Raw genomic sequence first — 17975 nt, forward strand, 5'->3', positions numbered from 1 at the left:
AAAAGTTTTTCAAACAGCCAGTTCAAACTATATGGCTGGCAGTACGTGTGAAGAAGGCGGCATGCAGAGCGTGGGGGCATGTTGGGATGACTTCCACAGACATCCTGACACCCTCCTGGCACATCCCTTTTTCATTTCTGGGGCTGTTCATCCAGATAGCCCCTAGGCACAGGCTCCAAGTACTTGTTTTACCCTCCCCTGATTCTAACATATTCTCTAGAACTATTTTCTGAGAACAGTTCTAAGACAGTAAACAATTTCTTTAAAATTCACAATTATTCTCTCTTTCTAGTGAAGCATCTTATAAGAAATCTAATCTATCCACAGTCTACCCTGCAGTGCTTTTAAACACACAAAAAGCCAAAATTTATCATTACTATGAACTCCAAAGTGACCCTGGATAATACACTCTTCACACCTGCTTCAAATCAAGGTGCTGAAAGTAGAACATTTATTTTTTTGAAAATGTTCTAAATTGGTCTACAAGTGAACATTTTAATTCAGGTTATTCATACTGACTGTCTCTTGAATGCAAATGTATAAATAAATGATATTTTTTAAAAATGTTATATTTTAAATGGTTAAGTATTGGGCGATATCCTTAATGCTAATCCATGCTAGCCTTAATGATAGCCTTGCAACATCAAGAGCTGATCTGTCTTGCAATGATTGTTTTCAAAGTGTCAAGGGCTCTTCCCAGCAGTCATTACAGATTGAGATAGAACTTTGACATTCTGTTTAGTAGAGTCATCATCACTTCACAACAATTCCAACAGCAGAAACTAAGAAGTGAAGGTCCCAGTCTCAATTCTGGCCCACCCAAAGACAAACCTATATACATGTATTTTAAATTAGAACCTGAGAGAATTTTGTGGCTGGATTAGGAGTTCATGTTGCCTTTTAAACAACACTTACAGAAATAATTGCATAGAAAGATAAACATAGAAGTTGTCACATCCTATATTTCATTCATTTATTTAACGTATTTTTATACTGCCCAAAACTTATGTCTCTGGGCGGTTTACAACAAAATAAAAACAGAAAGTAAAACATTAGTTAAAACAAAAAGAAAAAGTTTAAAACATTAAAATTAAAGTTAAAAATTTTAAAACAATATTTTAAAACAGCATTAAAACCATTAAAACAATATTAGTTAAAAGCCTGGGTGAGCAGATGTGTATTCAAAAACTTTTTAAAAGCTGTCAGAGATGGGGAGGCTCTTATTTCACTAGGGAGTGCATTCCAAAGCCTCGAGGCAGCAGTGGAGAAGGCCCATCCCTGAGTAGCCACCAGGGTGAGTTCAAAGGCCTAGAACCTTTGGAGTCAGGCAGTTTATAAATTAAATAAATAAATACATAATAAATGTGTAAAGATTCCAAGCTCTGCTATACTACACAGCTTTTGGGTAAAGAGCTGTGCCTCATAGAGATGTATCAAACAGAAAACCATCAGTTACTACCTGTAGAAAGTTATTGTGGCTGAACTGAGGATCACTTGGATTTCTGGCTGCGCATTCACTAGATAGGTGGCATTTTGGGGAAGCACTGTGCTTTGCAAGGATGCATCAGGCAGAAATTCATCAGAGGCATCTTTAGCAAGTCACTGGAGAAATTGCACTTGTTAAATTTCTGCCTGTTCACATCCTTCCCCAGACCAATCTTGAGCTAAAAGACCATTGCAAACTGTGGATGCATGAAGCCTCATTTCTAAAGCAGCATAATATATGAGACTGTACAAAGTCTTAAAGCTTATATGGTGCGGAATGGGCACCTTAACTTGCCATTTCCATGGTTTTTGTAGTAGCAGTGGAAATTGAAAGCATTGTAACTCTCATCTTAAACTGAAGGTTTCTGGATGAATGAATTAGCAGGCATTTTGATGGAGAAAAGCATCTGATTTGGCATTATGAGAAAGGAAGTTTAAAATTAACAGTAGCTCTTATCCATACTAGCTAAGTGGAGACTTCACATTCTCAGGCAGTAGATCTTTGATGTAGGAAGTTAACATTCAAAGACAGTCTGCCAGCACCTTGTGTACCTTTGCAAGGCCCCCTGCCAGTTTGCCACTGCCTTGCATTCCCTCCTAGATCCATCCCAACTTGTGTGTCCTGGCAAGGTCCCATTCTATCTCACTGCCACCTCAGTGGAAAGAGAAAATAAAAGCCCTTTAAAGGAAAGGGAACATCTGTTTATCCCTAGAAGTGCCAGAGTGCTCCTACACTCTCCTTATGAAGCAGGTACAATCAGAATTAGGAAGTCACTTGCCAGGACTTGCCCCCTCCCAACTGGCTTCAGAACCCTCAGTGGGCAAAATCCCACTAACAAAATAACGTTATGTGTCCTTCATTGATTTTACCCTGTTGTTATGGGGAATTCAGAGGCTAGCAACACAGATGTCTCTTTTTAGGAGTGATATTTAAACTGCTACATCCCTGTCATTTTTCAGTGGATCTGTACCAAATCTGGAGGGTGGTGTCTCTTGTCACCTAGTTGATGACTGCATGCAGTTAGGTAGATCGGATAGATGGTGTTGATTTTATGACCAAGAGAATTTTCAGGGCTTACAATGGTAGAATGTTGAAGCAACTCCTTATCTGAACTGCATTCGCATTACTGTGCCAGTATAATATATCCACATATGAATTATGTATATATTGCAAGAAGGGTGGGACAGAAATATAAAGAATCATAATCATCACTGACCACCTCTCAGACACGGGACTAAACACTTGAATCTCTTAAATTCAGAGTTGATATGGTTACCAGATATTGAGGACAAACTCCTAGGGATATCTTAGTTATGAGCTTTCCGAAACAGTCATTATTAGAATACTGAACTCGATGGAGCTATGATCTATTCACCTTCTTACACTATGAATTCTTCTGGAACACTGAAATTGGTATGGAGATGTTTGTTGTTTATAACTGGATATATATTTTTAACTACATGAGACTCTAATTACTCTTTTTCTATTCCACTTCTGGGTATTCTGTAGTAGAAACTTGAATTTTTTGAAGCTGAGAAGCTTTTATTCACCAACCAAGCTAAGCAATAACACACTGTTAAATCGATCAAATGGACTGCAAGCTTCCTCAGAATCAGAGCAGTTGGATCAATAGAAATTATGATTAAATATAGCAAATAATGAATTGCTCATTAGTAAAAGCATACAAAGTTGTGAAGCTAGCACATGCATCACCCGCTATAGCTTAGAAGCTGCAGAGGATATAAGATAATGTATGATAATGATTAATAATGATATGTATGAAATGTATGGAATTTTTATACAACAACATGATACAACATTAGCAGTTTCCATACAAACTAAACATCTGAATTGCCATACTAAACTGCTGATTAACACCCCCCCCAAACCCCCCCCCCACGATCCATACTGATGTTGAAGGGCATAATGACTGACTGACTAGTTAACCTCTCTCTTTCACTCAGTTTAACTGAATGGTGCTAATAAAAATCCAAAAGTAAGAATCCTTTATCAACTAGTTTGTTAAAATCTTTCCTCTCTTAAAATACAGAAACACTGCAGAGCATTCCTATTTTCTGTTGAAGTGCTGAGCATACGATCAAGTACCCTTGGAGAGCTACTTCACAACTGATGGCAGTGCATGGAATTTTGTTACGGAAATGGTTAGCTAGCAAGCATAGATAAAAATTTCTTGTCTTAAAATAAGTACTTTTCTTATGTAAATCCAGTTTCTCTGCACACAACAAATAATACACTGCTTTCCTGCAGACAATCAACACTATCTGACAGTGTTGACTGATTCAAGCAGGGGCCACTCTGGCAAAAAAACATGCATTGTGGGAGCTATTTTCCACTTTGCTGATCTCTGTGCAGTACTGCACTCTTCTCAGTGCCAAGAGGGCCCTTTAAGAGAGACTGAGCCTTTTTAAAAGCGCATTCTGTGGATACCTTCCAAAATGGTGCAGGGCTCAAGAGGATTCTGTTTCCCTTAAACGAGTCCAGCTTTAGGCAAAGTGCAGTACTGCATGGTAGGAATGGTCACTTCCGCATGGTGCCAGCGGGTCTGCAGAATATTCCGCTTTGGCTGAAGTTCGTACCGGCCCAATAAACAGTTAGGGAGCTGAACTGGTTCATGGGAGCTACCACCGGCTCCAGGGCCTTACAATGAAGAGCACTGCTATACGACATCTTTTAATTACATCTTTTTGATTAATTCAATCTTAACCGTTGTGTATGATTACATTTAAAATACAAAGTATTGTTTTTATAACACCGCTTAATTTTTAGACTTAATTTTTAAAAATGACAGTTAAAAAGTTAAATGTCTTAACTTTGTTTCCTGTATTTTATTTCTTTTTGATTAAACTAATGGAAGCTGCCCAGTGTAGCAAATTACTATATTTGATTAACCAGTATTTTACACAGTACTGTAAAATATCTCTATGAAAATTTAATGTGTTTGGGGAAAAGGGCTATATGAAAGGCCTGAAATATGAACCTGGGCTTGGGATAATAATGAGGGGTTAATTAGCTAAGAACAAATGGTATACTTCTTATTCCTGACCCAAGGTAACATTCTGGCCAAAAAATGATACACATATACAAATCTGAAACATGAGAAAAATAAGAAATTAGAGACATACCTTCTCATACAGTCCAGTGCACGGATAAAAAAGTCTTTGTGCAGCTGATGTTCATCTCTTAAAATTGAACACTGTTCCAATGTCACTGACATTGATGTCCTATCTTTGGCACTTTTACAACAGGTAAACCGGATTCCATTTAGCTTGCGACAAATCTATAATGCACACATATACCAAGGAAATTATTGCCATCCTCACTCCAGGTGTTCTACATGGTCTAGCATATTCGGACATGCCAGCTTTTTACATAAGCTTCAAGAATATTTTCAAGTTCTTTCTGCCAATAATAAATAAACTTTATTTGTTCGCCACCCCATAACAAACTGTTCTCTGGGCAGTTCACAACACATGACACAAAGCAAATTACAATACAAAATATTGTATAAGATCCTCCCCCCACCCCAAAATACTGAAGTCTGAACACAAAGTTCCAGAATAGTTGATCTTCTGATCACTTGCCTTACTTAACTCACGGAGCAACACTAAAACCCCATAGAAAAGCTCAAATCAGAATAATTAAAGAATTCACAATTGACTTTCCTAATATAACTGTATTTTTTGTGTTTGTAATTTTATGTAAATTTGAAAGTTTAGCTTCCAAATAAAAACAGAGTTCATATCAATCAATGTAGCCTAATACAGCTAAAATGATTCAGCACATTTAACACCATTGCTACTTTTTTTTTTTAAAGTAGCTTTTAAGGTACTTTAAATATTAGTAGTAGTACTGGTATTAGAACACACTAGTTTTTGTAGATTGTGGCAATAAAAAAGTGACACACCTGTATGTGTAGCCAACTATCTTTGACTTCTCCAGTCTCGTACATCAAGAACCTTTAAAAGAAGATCTGAATCCATGAACTTTAGGGATGCAAATGGGTGCTTTAACCAATTGGCATTTGTTGTTGTTTTGTATCATTGTTATTTAATAATTTGATGGTTTTTAATAGTTGTAACACTGTTTTAAATTTTAAATTGCTGTAACATTTTTATTTGTTGTTTTTATTGTATTGTTGTAAACCGCCCAGAGATTTGCGTTTTGGGCAGTATATAAATATGTTAAGTAAGTAAATAAATAAAATTTAATAATAATGATCTTATAAATGGCTGCATGTCCCAAATAAATAGAAAGATTGTTCTTCTAAGCACAGGGCATATTCCTGACAAAGGCAATATGATCAGATTTCAAGCACACCTAGAGAACAGCAGCTCTGCTAAGGACAGTTAAGCACTGTTTCCTAGCCAGTCTTTTAATTTTTATATTCTGATTCATGCTATATGAGACGTCGTTACTGAGAGCTATGGTTATTCAGCTATGTTTTAAAACTGGCAGATATTAAATGCATGCTCCGAACCTCTTGCATTACAATCATGTACATTTAGCACCCTTTGAAGTTTGCGCTTTTATTTTAAATTTAGGTTCAAATCAGAATCACTAAAGAATTAGCGATTAAGCTTTCTAAATTAAAACATAAAACTTCAAAGCGACCAAAATTGAACAGAACAGATGTTGAAGAACAAAGGTTTTGGCAACAGAACAGAAAAAGAATAAAGAAGTGCGACACACATGGGAAAAGCTCTGTAAAATGTACTTTGGATTTTACTTCTAAAAAGAAATAAAAAGGCATGAAAAATATCTGTACCTAAGCAACAGTCATCCAGCCTGCAGAATCAGACAACTACTCCCCAATGAACAATGACTTTTGTAGTCAGTGAGTGCTGGAAATCCAGCAACTACATTGTTTGAAAATCTCAAACATACAATGAACTCTGCTGTTGTCATTCTTTAAATAAGTTAAAATTTTGTAAGTTCTCAAAAGCAGTTAGAAGAATGCATTGAAGGTCCTTCAATAGCCAAGTAATGAAACCCTACAAGATTCTCATCATGTGGTAGTTCCAAAAGTTGTTAGTAGCTGGAAAGGAAACTAGCAGTCTGAATGTACATTAACATTTCTAGTACAGGAGACTGTTTAATACTGTAAGAATGATATTCCACGAAATTACCACTGAAGTTAAACCCAAGATATTCAAGTCTAAAACCCAACTAGAAAAAGAAGGTTAGGTTCCTGAGAAGGGTTTGGGAATTTAAAAAGTAAAGCGATTGCACACTGCTTCTCACCTAGCCAAGGCCTCTCAAGCTTGGGCACAACCCTCACAATACATCGCTGCTGCCTCTAGAGTGGGTGCGGCTGACTGGACTTCCCCAAGCTGCTTCTGACCCTTTCCTGAATATGAGACTAGGGATGTGTAAGCACCAAGGTTCATGCACTGGTTTGGCACCGAACCCATTTGGACCTTGTCCAAACTGGTCTGGAGCCACGGGGAACGGGGTCTTTTTTAAAAAAGGGAGCGTAGGCCCTTACCAGCTCTCCACCACTGCATGCAGCTTCCTGCTGTGACTATGCTTGCCCCAAGAAGCTGTGTGTGATGCCAGCATGCACATGGCATCCACGCATGCGCGGACACCATATGCTTGGTCAGCAACACCATACTGACCACACAAATGGTACCTGTGCTTATGCAGATGCCATGTGCATGCCAGTGCACGGCTTCATGGGACAAGCACTGCCACTGCAGGAAGTTGCATGAGGTGGCAGGGAGCGGGTAAGGGCCTGCTTTTTTTTCTTTTCTTTTGTTAAAAACCCCACTCTCCTCCTCGTGGCAGTGAACCAGTGCCGAACATCCCTATATGAGACTACCCCGTGGCAAGAACTGCCTGCTTTTGCAGAAACTAATGTGTGTGTATTTAAATGCTACTAATATGATGCTACCTGTCACCTCTGATGCTACTAGCTACTGAAAAAGCTTGGAGAAGAGCCCCTTACCTGCTCCCAGAATGCAACACTGCCTCTTCTTCTGCCTGAACTTCTTCAAACTATTTAAAGGAGGTGCTTCTCAGCTGACAAACACTGTTGCAGTAGTTTTGGTCATTCCTCAGATTGGGGATTTTTAAAACATTTCAACTGGAAACCCCCATAAATGACCAAAAACCAGTGTGAAAAATAAATTGGTATTTATACATACATACATAGAACTTGCCCTTGAAAGGGCAAAACTGTGAAAGGCAGACCTGCACGATTCAAGGGTCTACTATATTTCAATATTTTTGAACCTATTTATATATGCATTTATTTTTAAGGCAAAGGAAATTAGTTGGTGTGATGTAGTTCCTGGGAATCTAAGGGAAAGACTATGTCATTTCATGACTGATGATGTCTCAGGGATATCCTCATCCACAGTATTCAAATACTAAATGTGATGTGCTGTCAGAGAACGATGTGCCTAAGTTGCAGCTGAAAAAAACAACTACTGCAAGTAGGATCGTGCAACCCTCAGCGATATATTTTTGGAAGGGACTTCATAAGGAAAGGGGAAAATAGGTGAAACCTGCTTCTCTCCTATAGCTCCAGTGCAGTGCTAGTCTGGATGTCAGCAGACATCCAGACATATAGTTTTACTATATTCAAGAAAACGACACAGTTTGGTAGTGGAATCAAGGCTAACAGGCCAATCATTAAAGGCCTTAAAGGCCAAGTTGAAGACAGATCATCCTGGAGAGAATCTATCTATGTGGTCACTAAGAGCTGACACCGACTTGACGGCACTTAATCAATCATTCATTCAGTAGCTATACAGTTCTGTCATGCTTGCCTTAAACAGAATTAACATTTAGGTCAGTAATGCAAGACTGTCTTGCATTACTGACCTAAATGTTAATTCTGTTTAAGGCAAGCATGACAGAACTGTATAGCTACTGAATGAATGATTGATTAAGTGCCGTCAAGTCGGTGTCAGCTCTTAGTGACCACATAGATAGATTCTCTCCAGCATGATCTGTCTTCAACTTGGCCTTTAAGGTCTCTCAGTGGTGCATTCATTGCTGTCATGGTTGAGTCCATCTCCCTGGCTGCTGGTCATCTTCTTCTTTCTTTCAACTTCTCCCAGCATTACAGACATCTAAAGGGAGCTGGGTCTTTGCATAATGTGCCCAAAGCATGATAATTTGAGCCTGGTCAATTGTGCCTTGAGTGAAAATTCTGGATTGATTTGTTTTATGATCCATTTGTTTGTTTTCATGGCTGCCCATGGTATCCACAAAACAGAGGCGTAACTAGGGAAAACGGCGCCCGGGGCAAGCACTGAAATTGCGCCCCCCCGTCGCCCCCCCCAGCATACATATGTATATATTTAAAGATAGCACACGTGTGTGTGTGTGAGTGTGTGTAGGATACCCCTAGGATTCAAGAAGTGTAGGATTCAATAGCTGTAGGAAGTGTGCAATCATTTAAAACATATTTTTATCTGTATGTATTTCATACAGATAAAAATATGTTTTGAATGATTGCACACTTCCTACAGCTATGGTGTGATTGCAGCACCATTCACATCTATAGCATCTTAGGCAGAGACAATAGTTTCCATACTAGAAAAAGCAATGACTATACAGGTGCCATAGTGTCCCTGTGGTTAAGGTAAGGTGTAAAAAGTTACCATTATAAGCCCTGACCATCCTATAGGTCATAAAATCCCAAACATTTGACAAATCCACCTGAGATTTGGCCCAGAGTCACTAGATGATGTGCCACTGCCCCTATGAAGCTAATTCATTTTGACTGACACAGGGGGCTGGTTCTCATGATTATTCCCATGCCATGTCAGATTTAAAAATATATATATAAACACCATAGGTTGTTCCTTTTCCATCTCTGCACTCCAAGGCAGCTTCCAGGAAACCTGCAAGATCTCCTTGCTCTTTGGTAAGTTTCTCTCTTAAAGCAAGGACTAACCAGAGAGATGAAGTTCTTCAGTCCTGCCAATGCAACACATTACACACTGCAGTATGACATTCTTGTAGCTGAAAGGGGTTTTGGAAACAAGAGAGAGTGATCCTAGCTAGCTAGCACGCAAGTTTTCTCCCTCTAATAAATCAAGAAGGGTAAACCCATTTGAAAGCAGTTCCAAGGGCTGTCTGGATGCCTTCCCAAAGGATTTCACCACCAGGAACTCCTGGCTAATTATACTGGAGGCAAAGGAGCTCTGGGTATGGGTGTGCAAGGGTTCAGTGTGAGGTAGGGCATCTCTCATTCCCTCTTCCCTTCCCGATTCAAGGATAGCCTCCCTGCCTCGTGTTTCCAGACACTAGTTAGGCTCCTCTAACCCAGGGTTTCGTAACCTTGCTCCCCCAGATGTTGTTGGACTACAACTCCCATCATCCTCAGCCACATGTCTGGGGATGATGGGAGCTGCAGTCCAACAACATCTGGGGGGCCAAGGTTAAGAAACCCTGTTCTAACCCTTCCTCCCACCCCACACAACACACTTCCAACTCCCCTCCCCATTTCCCTATCTTTCATTTCCCACCCAGCTTATACTCCTGCCCCTGGGTCCCCAACTCCCAAGTGCACTTTGCATTCACTTTTCATTCAACCCATTTAATGCTTTTTCCAGTACATCCAAAGTTGTCAGGAAGAGTCAGAAATTCTATGGAAAGGAATTTGCTGCCAGAACCTTCTGGCTTAGAAATCCCCCAGTGATGGAGTCGGAGGGTGATATGCATGGGGCGGTGGGGCGGGGGATGTAGTGAAGCGGAAGTGAGCTCTGTTGATTTCTCTCCCCAGCCTCCCTCTCCTTCCCACACTGGAGCTGCCTTGTCCGTCTTTTCCCGCCTAGCCACTATCTAGGAGTCCCCTGAGCTTTTCTAATGCCCACTCCACACTTTCCTGCCTGGCATCCCCTACTTCTCTCTAATGTTCTCTGCTGTCTGCATTTCCCAAATAGGAGGGGTGATCAAAGGTCACCATCTTCCAAGGGCTGGGAGCTGTGCAGGAAGGGAGTATAACAAGCACGTCGGGGCAGAATTCCACAACCCACCGCCCAGCCATCATTCTGAAGCTCCCTTCCTGAGCACTTCCTAGCCCCACCGCCACCCGCCTTGCATTGCCCTCCCTGCTGCTGCAGCCCACATGCCCTTTTGCAGCACTCACCAGATCTGACATGACGCCAGGAAGAAGGAAAAGCCAAGTCTCCTCTCCAGTGTTGGGGCTGGTGGCAGGTGGGGAGTTCTCTTCTAGTACAATGCCTTCCAGGCAGCTCTAGGACTCGCCTCTTGCTCCCTTTAACCCTCCGCTTGCCTTGTCGCTGCTGCAAAAGCCAGAGCCTAGCTCAGGCTATGAGGCTCGTGTTCCTCAGTCCAGAGAGGCGGAGGAGGAGGCGTCGGGCGGGGCAGAGCTCCCACTGCTCCGCTGGTCCTCCTCCTCTTGGGTATCCCTCCCCGCCGGCTGTCCAAGGGACTGGCTGGGGGTGGGGGGTGGGGAGGTGTTCAGCCACCCTCCCTCGCGCAGCCCAAAGGAGCAGATGGAAAAGAGGGCTACATTGGGCGGATCTTGCCCCCGCTGCTAGTTAGTCACGCCCGGGCTCATGCGCTCAGCAGACTCTCGGAGTGTCTGAGACAGAGACAGTCAGTCAGTCACAGACGAAGAGAGTTGCCTTGCCGAGTGCCGACACTGCAATTTGCAAAGCAGGCAGGCATTACAAAAGGCAAACGCCGCGGCGGTGGCGCCCAGTGCCGGAGCTGGCGCCAGGACCGGGGGAGGGGGAGGGGGGACCGCTGCAGTGCACACACACACACAAATTTTTTTCTCCAAAAAAAAGAAAAAAGATTTTTTTTCCGAAAACGGCAGGGGATCTTGGGGGGTACTTTTTGGCGCCCCCTAGCGGGTGGCGCCCAGGGCACATGCCCCCCCTGCCCCCCCTATCGTTACGCCTCTGCCACAAAAGTCTTCTCCAGCACCAAAGTTCAAAAGCATCAATGCTTTTTCTATCTTGCTTCTTCAAAGTCCAGCTTTCACATCTATAGAGTGTTATGGAATAAACCATGGTCCGAACTATTCTAATCTTTGTAGGTGTAGACACGTCACGGCATCTAAATATCCTTTCCAAGGCCTTCATTGAAACCCTACCAAGTGCTTGTCTGCGGCACATTTCTTGACTGTTTTTGGTCAATCCTTTACTGTTGATGGTCGATCCTAAAAGGCAGAAGCTATCCACCACTCCAATGTCTTCATTATCATTTCTGAGGCTGGTTGCTGTACCCGTTGTCATTTACATTTAGTTATAGTCCCATTTTTTTCACTGTGCTCCTTGACTTTCATGACTAGAGCTTGCAGATCATCCACACACTCAGCTATCAGAGTGATGTCATCAGCGTAGTACAGTTTATTGATGTTTTTTCTTCCAACTTTAGAACCATGCTCAGCTCCTTCCAATCCAGCTTCTCTCAGTATAGGTTCAGCATATAAGTTGAACAAAGAAGGAGAAAGTAGACAGCCTTGCCTTACTCCTTTGCCCATCTGGAAGCATTCTGTTTCACCATGTTCTGTCTGGACTATGGCTTCCTCTCCTGTGTATAAGTTTCTCATGAGAACAATAAGCTGTTCTGGGACACCCATTTTCCTAAGGATATTCCACAACTTGACATGGTCAATGCAATCAAAAGCTTTTCTGTAGTCAATAAAACACATATTGACTTTTTGGAGGGTATTCTTTGGCTTTCTCAATTATCCAGCACGCATCAGCAATGATGTCTCTTGTTCCTTTGCCTTTTCTGAAACCTCGGCATTCTTGTTCTTTGGCATTTCCCTTTCTACGTAGGACTCTAATCTGCATTGGATGATCCTGAGCATTATTTTGCTAGCATGTGAAATTAAGGATATTGTGTGATGGTTTGTGCAATCTGTTAAGTCTCCTTTCTTTGGTATGGGTATACTGACCTCTTCCAATCTTTGGTATACTCTTTGGTATGCTGACCTCTTCCAGTCTGTTGGCCACTGTGTCGTTCTCCAGATTTGCTGGCATAGTTTAGCTAGAGCCTCAACTGTTTCTTCTTCAGTTGCCTGCCATATTTCTGTAGCTATTCCATCCATTGCTGTAGGCTTCTGACTTGGTAATGACTGGAGTGCTGATCTAACTTCATCTTCCCGTACTAGAGTTTCTTGCAAGTAGGGAATATCTTCTGGAATATCTTAAAGTATCTGGAGTATAGCTATACTCTCTACCCATCTCTCAAAAATATCTTTACCTGCATATTTGTCATCCATGGAAGTTTAGAGCCCAGACCAGCACTTGGTCTACAGAGTGGCTCCCACAGAATCCTCTGTCTTGTCTATTCATTGCTTGAGGGGAAAGGATACTTTTGAATATTTTCAAAGTATATTCAAATACCATCATAGTCAAAGTTCCCATACAAGCAAGATTAAAAGTCAGCTGTTTGAGCTGACTTTACATGAAACTGGGGGTGAGGGAGGCATCAAAGCATCAAGAGCTAGATATACAAAATAGTAAAACATAGGAAGCTGCCATATACTGAGTCAGACGATTGGTCTATCTAGCTCAGTATTGTCTTCACAGACTGGCAGCGGCTTCTCCAAGGTTGCAGGCAGGAATCTCTCTCAGCCCTATCTTGGAGAAGCCAGGGAGGGAACTTGAAACCTTCTGCTCTTCCCAGAGCGGCTCCATCCCCTGAGGGGAATATCTTACAGTGCTCACACTTCTAGTCTCCCATTCATATGCAACCAGGGTGGACTCTGCTTAGCTAAGGAGACAATTCATGCTTGCTACCACAAGATCAGCTCTCCTCTCCTGTCCTAAAATAATATTATAAAGCTAGTTCCGACACCCTCTGTCAGTCCCAGGATCTCAAGTTGGTGATGGATGAGGGTCAAAACCCAGAATAGGTGATAAAGCACCTGTTTGGCCAGCTAAGATCTAGCCTCACTTAGTCCTACCAATGAAGAGGAGACAAGGACAGATTCAAGATCTAGACTGAAATGGAGCTAATGATCCAGGAAAGGGTGGAACATGCAGCTGCTTTAATAACCCAGGAGTGTGTGACTGATATTTACTGGTGCAACAGCTATCTGTCCTCAACCACACTAGGGATGTGCACAAAACGGATTTTGCGTTTTGTTTTGAGCTCAAATAAAAATGCAGATGGCTGAAACGTTTTGTTTGGAATCGGCTGACTCGATTGTTTCAACGGAACAAACCTCAAAATGTTTCGAGTGTTTCAGTCGTAGGAAACAATGGGGAAATTTGAAATACCCCATTGTTCCCCACGGGCAGCTCCTAGGGACACCAAAGTAAGTGGGGCAGTAGGGCATGATGGGTGCTACCTACCAACTACCCAACCCACAAAAGAAATGGGCAAGCAGGCAACTTTAAACAAACTTTTAACCTTTCCCCACAAAGCCCCATAGGATCGCAAGCCAATTGGAAGCAAGTGCCATAAAACCAATCAGCAAGGGAAAAACAGGACTCCAAAATGACATGGTGAAATGTTCCGAATCCAAACAGGGTTGTTTTGTTCTAAGTTTGAAACAGGCCCTTTATTTAAAGGGTGTTTTGTTTCGAGCTCCAGACGCTCGAAACAGCCTGTTTTGAATCAAAATGCTTTGCACATCCCTACACCAGACCTGGCTATTTGCTCCCTGGCTATCTTGTCATTATAGCTCTCTTAGCTACGGCTTTCCGTTCCAGTGCTGTTTCCCTGCTTTTGGCTCCAGTCTTTTTCATTCCTAGCATAGATTCCAGCTCCAGCCTCAGCCCCAGTTTTGGACTTGTTAGCACTCCTTTTTCCCAGGGGCAGGGAGTTTTGGAAATTTTGGTTAAACATGATGGGCTGCTCAGGGATGGGCCTTCTCCACTGCTGCCCCGAGGCTCTGGAATGCACTCGCTGCTGAAATAAGGGCCTCTCCATGTCTGACAGCTTTTAAAAGGGCTGTGAAGACACATTTATTCATCCTGGCTTTTAATTAGATTTATAGAATATATCATTGTTTTCAATTGTTTTAATTTTGTTTTAATCTGTGTTTTTACTGTAAACTGCCCAGAGACCTGAGTTTTGGTTAGTATATAAATATGCTAAATAAATCAATAAATTGTACAATCAGTAACATAACCAACATAGCTACTAAACTGTTAGAGTGTAAATAAAATCAAATAATAACTAAGGTAAAATGAGGGAAACTGAGACAGATAAAAGGAGATGCTTTTTACTTATCACAATTAGACATAGGATGGACTACAGAACCACAACATTCCAAAGTGTCCAAGAGTTGAGGACCATGAGGACAATAAGAAAATACAAGCTATAGATCTCAGAAAATAAAATATCTGCTTCATAACTCAACAAATAATCAGTTTAGGTTGGGAAGAATGTGTGCGCGCGCCTGTGCGCAGTACCATTACTGTTTACAGCACCTTTACAGATATTGATTGGGAGAGTGAATACATTCATTCCACCATTACAAAAAGAGCTTTCCCCTACAGTAGTGTTATTGTTGTTATTATTAATTCAATTTCTATACCTTAGGACCTGTTGAACCTTAGTATCGATTTTCTGTGTTTAATGGCCGGGCTGGTCTTGGCAAAAGCATGCATACAACTGGAAACCACTTGTCAGAGGCTGAGAGTGGGAGGTGGGCAGCTCTCTAACATATCCATATCTTCAGAGGTCCATCTAACATATTGTAATGGACCAAGAAATAATTCTTTCACAAAAATGCACTGCGCTTCCAACAGATTACAAAAGTGGTTGCAAGGGATTTAAGTATCCAGATGTACCAAACCTTTGCAATTTAATTCATTTTTAATTGGAGGTGCTAAAAATTGCAAATCAAATGTTTTCATCTCTGCCACTGCAATGCGTAGCAATCACAGTGGAAATTACTGAGAAAAGAAATGTAATCAACTTAGTGACAGGTGATTTGTGGGACCCCTCCAGAATATCTACATCCTTAATTACCCAATTAAAGAAAGTTAATTGCATAAAAGTATAATTGTAAGTTCTGGTGGTGTCAAATTCATGAAAACAAATAACCAAACAATTATGCTTTGCATTTTGCATAGGGCTTGTCAGATTCTAAAAATATAGAAAAAACAAACCAGCATGAATAATTAAAATTTGGCTTTCCATAAGTGTGAATTTATCATGTAAGATGAAGAACCACATGCAAAACCATTGTTAAAAAGCTCTTATTCACTGAGACACAGTCATATAATCATATGATTAGAGGTTGGAAGGGCTTCAAAGATGCAGTGTAAGGGTTCCCATCTCTTTTAAATTCCACCTGTTTTACTCACCAGGTATTTATTAAATTGTATTTTCTGAATGTGCATTTTTTAGGAGTTGAAAAATGTAAGGAAAGGAAAGGTTGTGCCATCGAGTTGGTGTCGACTCCTGGTGGACACAGAGCCCTGTGGTTGTCTTTAGTAAAATACAGGAGGGGTTTACCATTGCCATCTCCCGTGCAGTATGAGATGATGCCTTTAGGCATCTTCCTATATTGCTGCTGTCCAATATAGGAGTTTCTCATATTCTGGAAAACACACCAGTGGGGATTCGAACTTCCTACTCTCTAGGCAGGTTGCTTCCCTGTCAAAGTCCTGTCTCACATGTACAAATATTTATCATAGCCACTAGGGTAAAACCATTTGGTTTTTAAAATATGAAGTTGACATTTCTTAGAGATCCGCATTTCTATATTGTACAGTAAGCACACAACGTTCTACTCTGAGTCAGAGCTGTGGCGAAGGCCTTGCTGATAGAGACCTGGCCATTTGGTAATGGTATCCATGAGGATGCAATCCTGCTCTCCAAGGATATATCATTTAAGTAACTTCACCCAACAAATACAAAAGGATGCCTGCCCTATTTTGCTCTCCATTTCAGAGTAGGTCAGTGCTATCTGTTACATCATCTAACTGCCATTTTTCTCTAACTGGTATATGAAAATGGGGAAAGCAGATATGCCACTCACAAAACAGCAACAGAAGACATATAGGTGTGGGCTATTCTAGAGAAATGTCCCCATATTATATCAGCCCTGACATCAAGAGCACAACCATAGAAATAAAAAATAGTATGAACCTGCAGTAGTTTGGATGAGAAGATATAAATGTAGTTCAATGAACCTAGGAGGAGTTGTTCTATGAACATGGCTGTTTGTAAATAATGCACACGGAATGAACTCTCTAGAAAAATTTTGATGAGATCTTTTTGTGACTGCGATTGACTGTTTCAGCACTCACTTTAACTAATCAGAACAAAATGTGAGGAATTGGTTTAAAAGGAGACTTCTTACCGTTGCCGCCAGCCACATGATTTCTACATTCTTTCTTTTTTTAGCCTGAATGTTTTGATGGAGATTTTCTAGTAATCCTTTTAAGTCATTCTGTTCTTGAAAATGTGGTAGGCCTGAAAAGGAGAAGGAAACAGCTAGTGATGCTGAGCCAAAGGATTTCCTCACTCAAGAAAAGTGTCAACAGTTAAAGGCTCATTTTGAGGATCTTCATAAAACATAGCAATGCCACTATTTTAATTATTGAGCAATGAGTTTGTGCTGGTTAGTACAGGCACTGCTATCTAAGGATTTTCTTTGGAGATGCCAGGAATTCTCTCAATGGCTAATTTCAATGGAAATAGGAAGAATTCCAAACTATTGCATTCTCTCTCTCTTGTCTGTCATATGTCCCATGTTCTATTCCTGCAGTATACATGAAGAGTAGGACTAACCAAACAGAGATGAGGTACCATAATATTCAGTGATATAATAAACCTATTGTTTTGGTGATTCTCTTGTTACTAAGAACATAGGAAGCTGCTTTACACTGGGACAAACCATTGGTCTGTCTAGCTCAGTACTGTCTACACCAGGTCTGCTCAACTTCGGCCCTACAGCTGCTTTTGGACTACAGCTCCTATAGTTTAAGAGAACGTCTTAAGGTATTTAAGTGAATGTCTTCTTCATTATGAGCCCCACCACCCATTGAGGTCATCTGGAGAGGTCCGTCTCCAGTTACCGTCAGCTCGCCAGGTGGCCACACGGGGGCAGGCCTTCTCGGTTGCTGCCCCGAGATAGGGAATGTACTCCCTACTGAAATACGATCCTCCCCATCTCTGACAATTTTTAAAAAGCATTTGAAAACCCACCTCTTCACCCAAGCTTTTTTTAGCTTTTTAAATTGTTTAGGTTTTAATCTGTGTTTGATTTTAAATTATTTAAAAACATAACCCTTCGAGGGAGCCCTTAAAACCTATCTGTTTGGCCTGGCCTTACAGGGTTTTTAATTAGTTTTAATTGTTTTAATGCTCTAATCTGGTTTTCAGGGGTTTAATTGTTCTGATTGGTTGTTTCTTAAGATGTTTTGTTAATTGGTGTTTATATTTATATTTCTGTCTTAATTGTTATTGGTATTAATGGTTTCTGTTTTAATTGTAAACCACCCTGAGCCATTTTGGAAGGGCGACAGAAAAATAGAATGAATAAATAAATAATAAATTGTTTTAA

General features: G+C 40.9%; 1 protein-coding gene across 19 annotated transcripts in view; it reads right to left on the reverse strand.

Moving 5' to 3' along the window:
• INPP4B (inositol polyphosphate-4-phosphatase type II B) overlaps positions 1–17975 on the reverse strand; it is a 461921-nt gene that overhangs the window by 19687 nt on the left and 424259 nt on the right. For all 19 annotated transcript variants that reach the window (XM_053253993.1, XM_053253999.1, XM_053254002.1 and 16 more), the window contains 2 exons: positions 16770–16882; positions 4630–4784 (listed from right to left, as the gene is read on the reverse strand). In XM_053253993.1, the coding sequence (XP_053109968.1) occupies positions 4630–4784; positions 16770–16882 (268 nt within the window). The remainder of the gene's footprint in view (positions 1–4629; positions 4785–16769; positions 16883–17975) is intronic.

This window comes from Hemicordylus capensis, chromosome 5 (genome assembly GCF_027244095.1).
Source record: "Hemicordylus capensis ecotype Gifberg chromosome 5, rHemCap1.1.pri, whole genome shotgun sequence".
Classification (NCBI taxonomy): Eukaryota; Metazoa; Chordata; class Lepidosauria; order Squamata; family Cordylidae; genus Hemicordylus; species Hemicordylus capensis.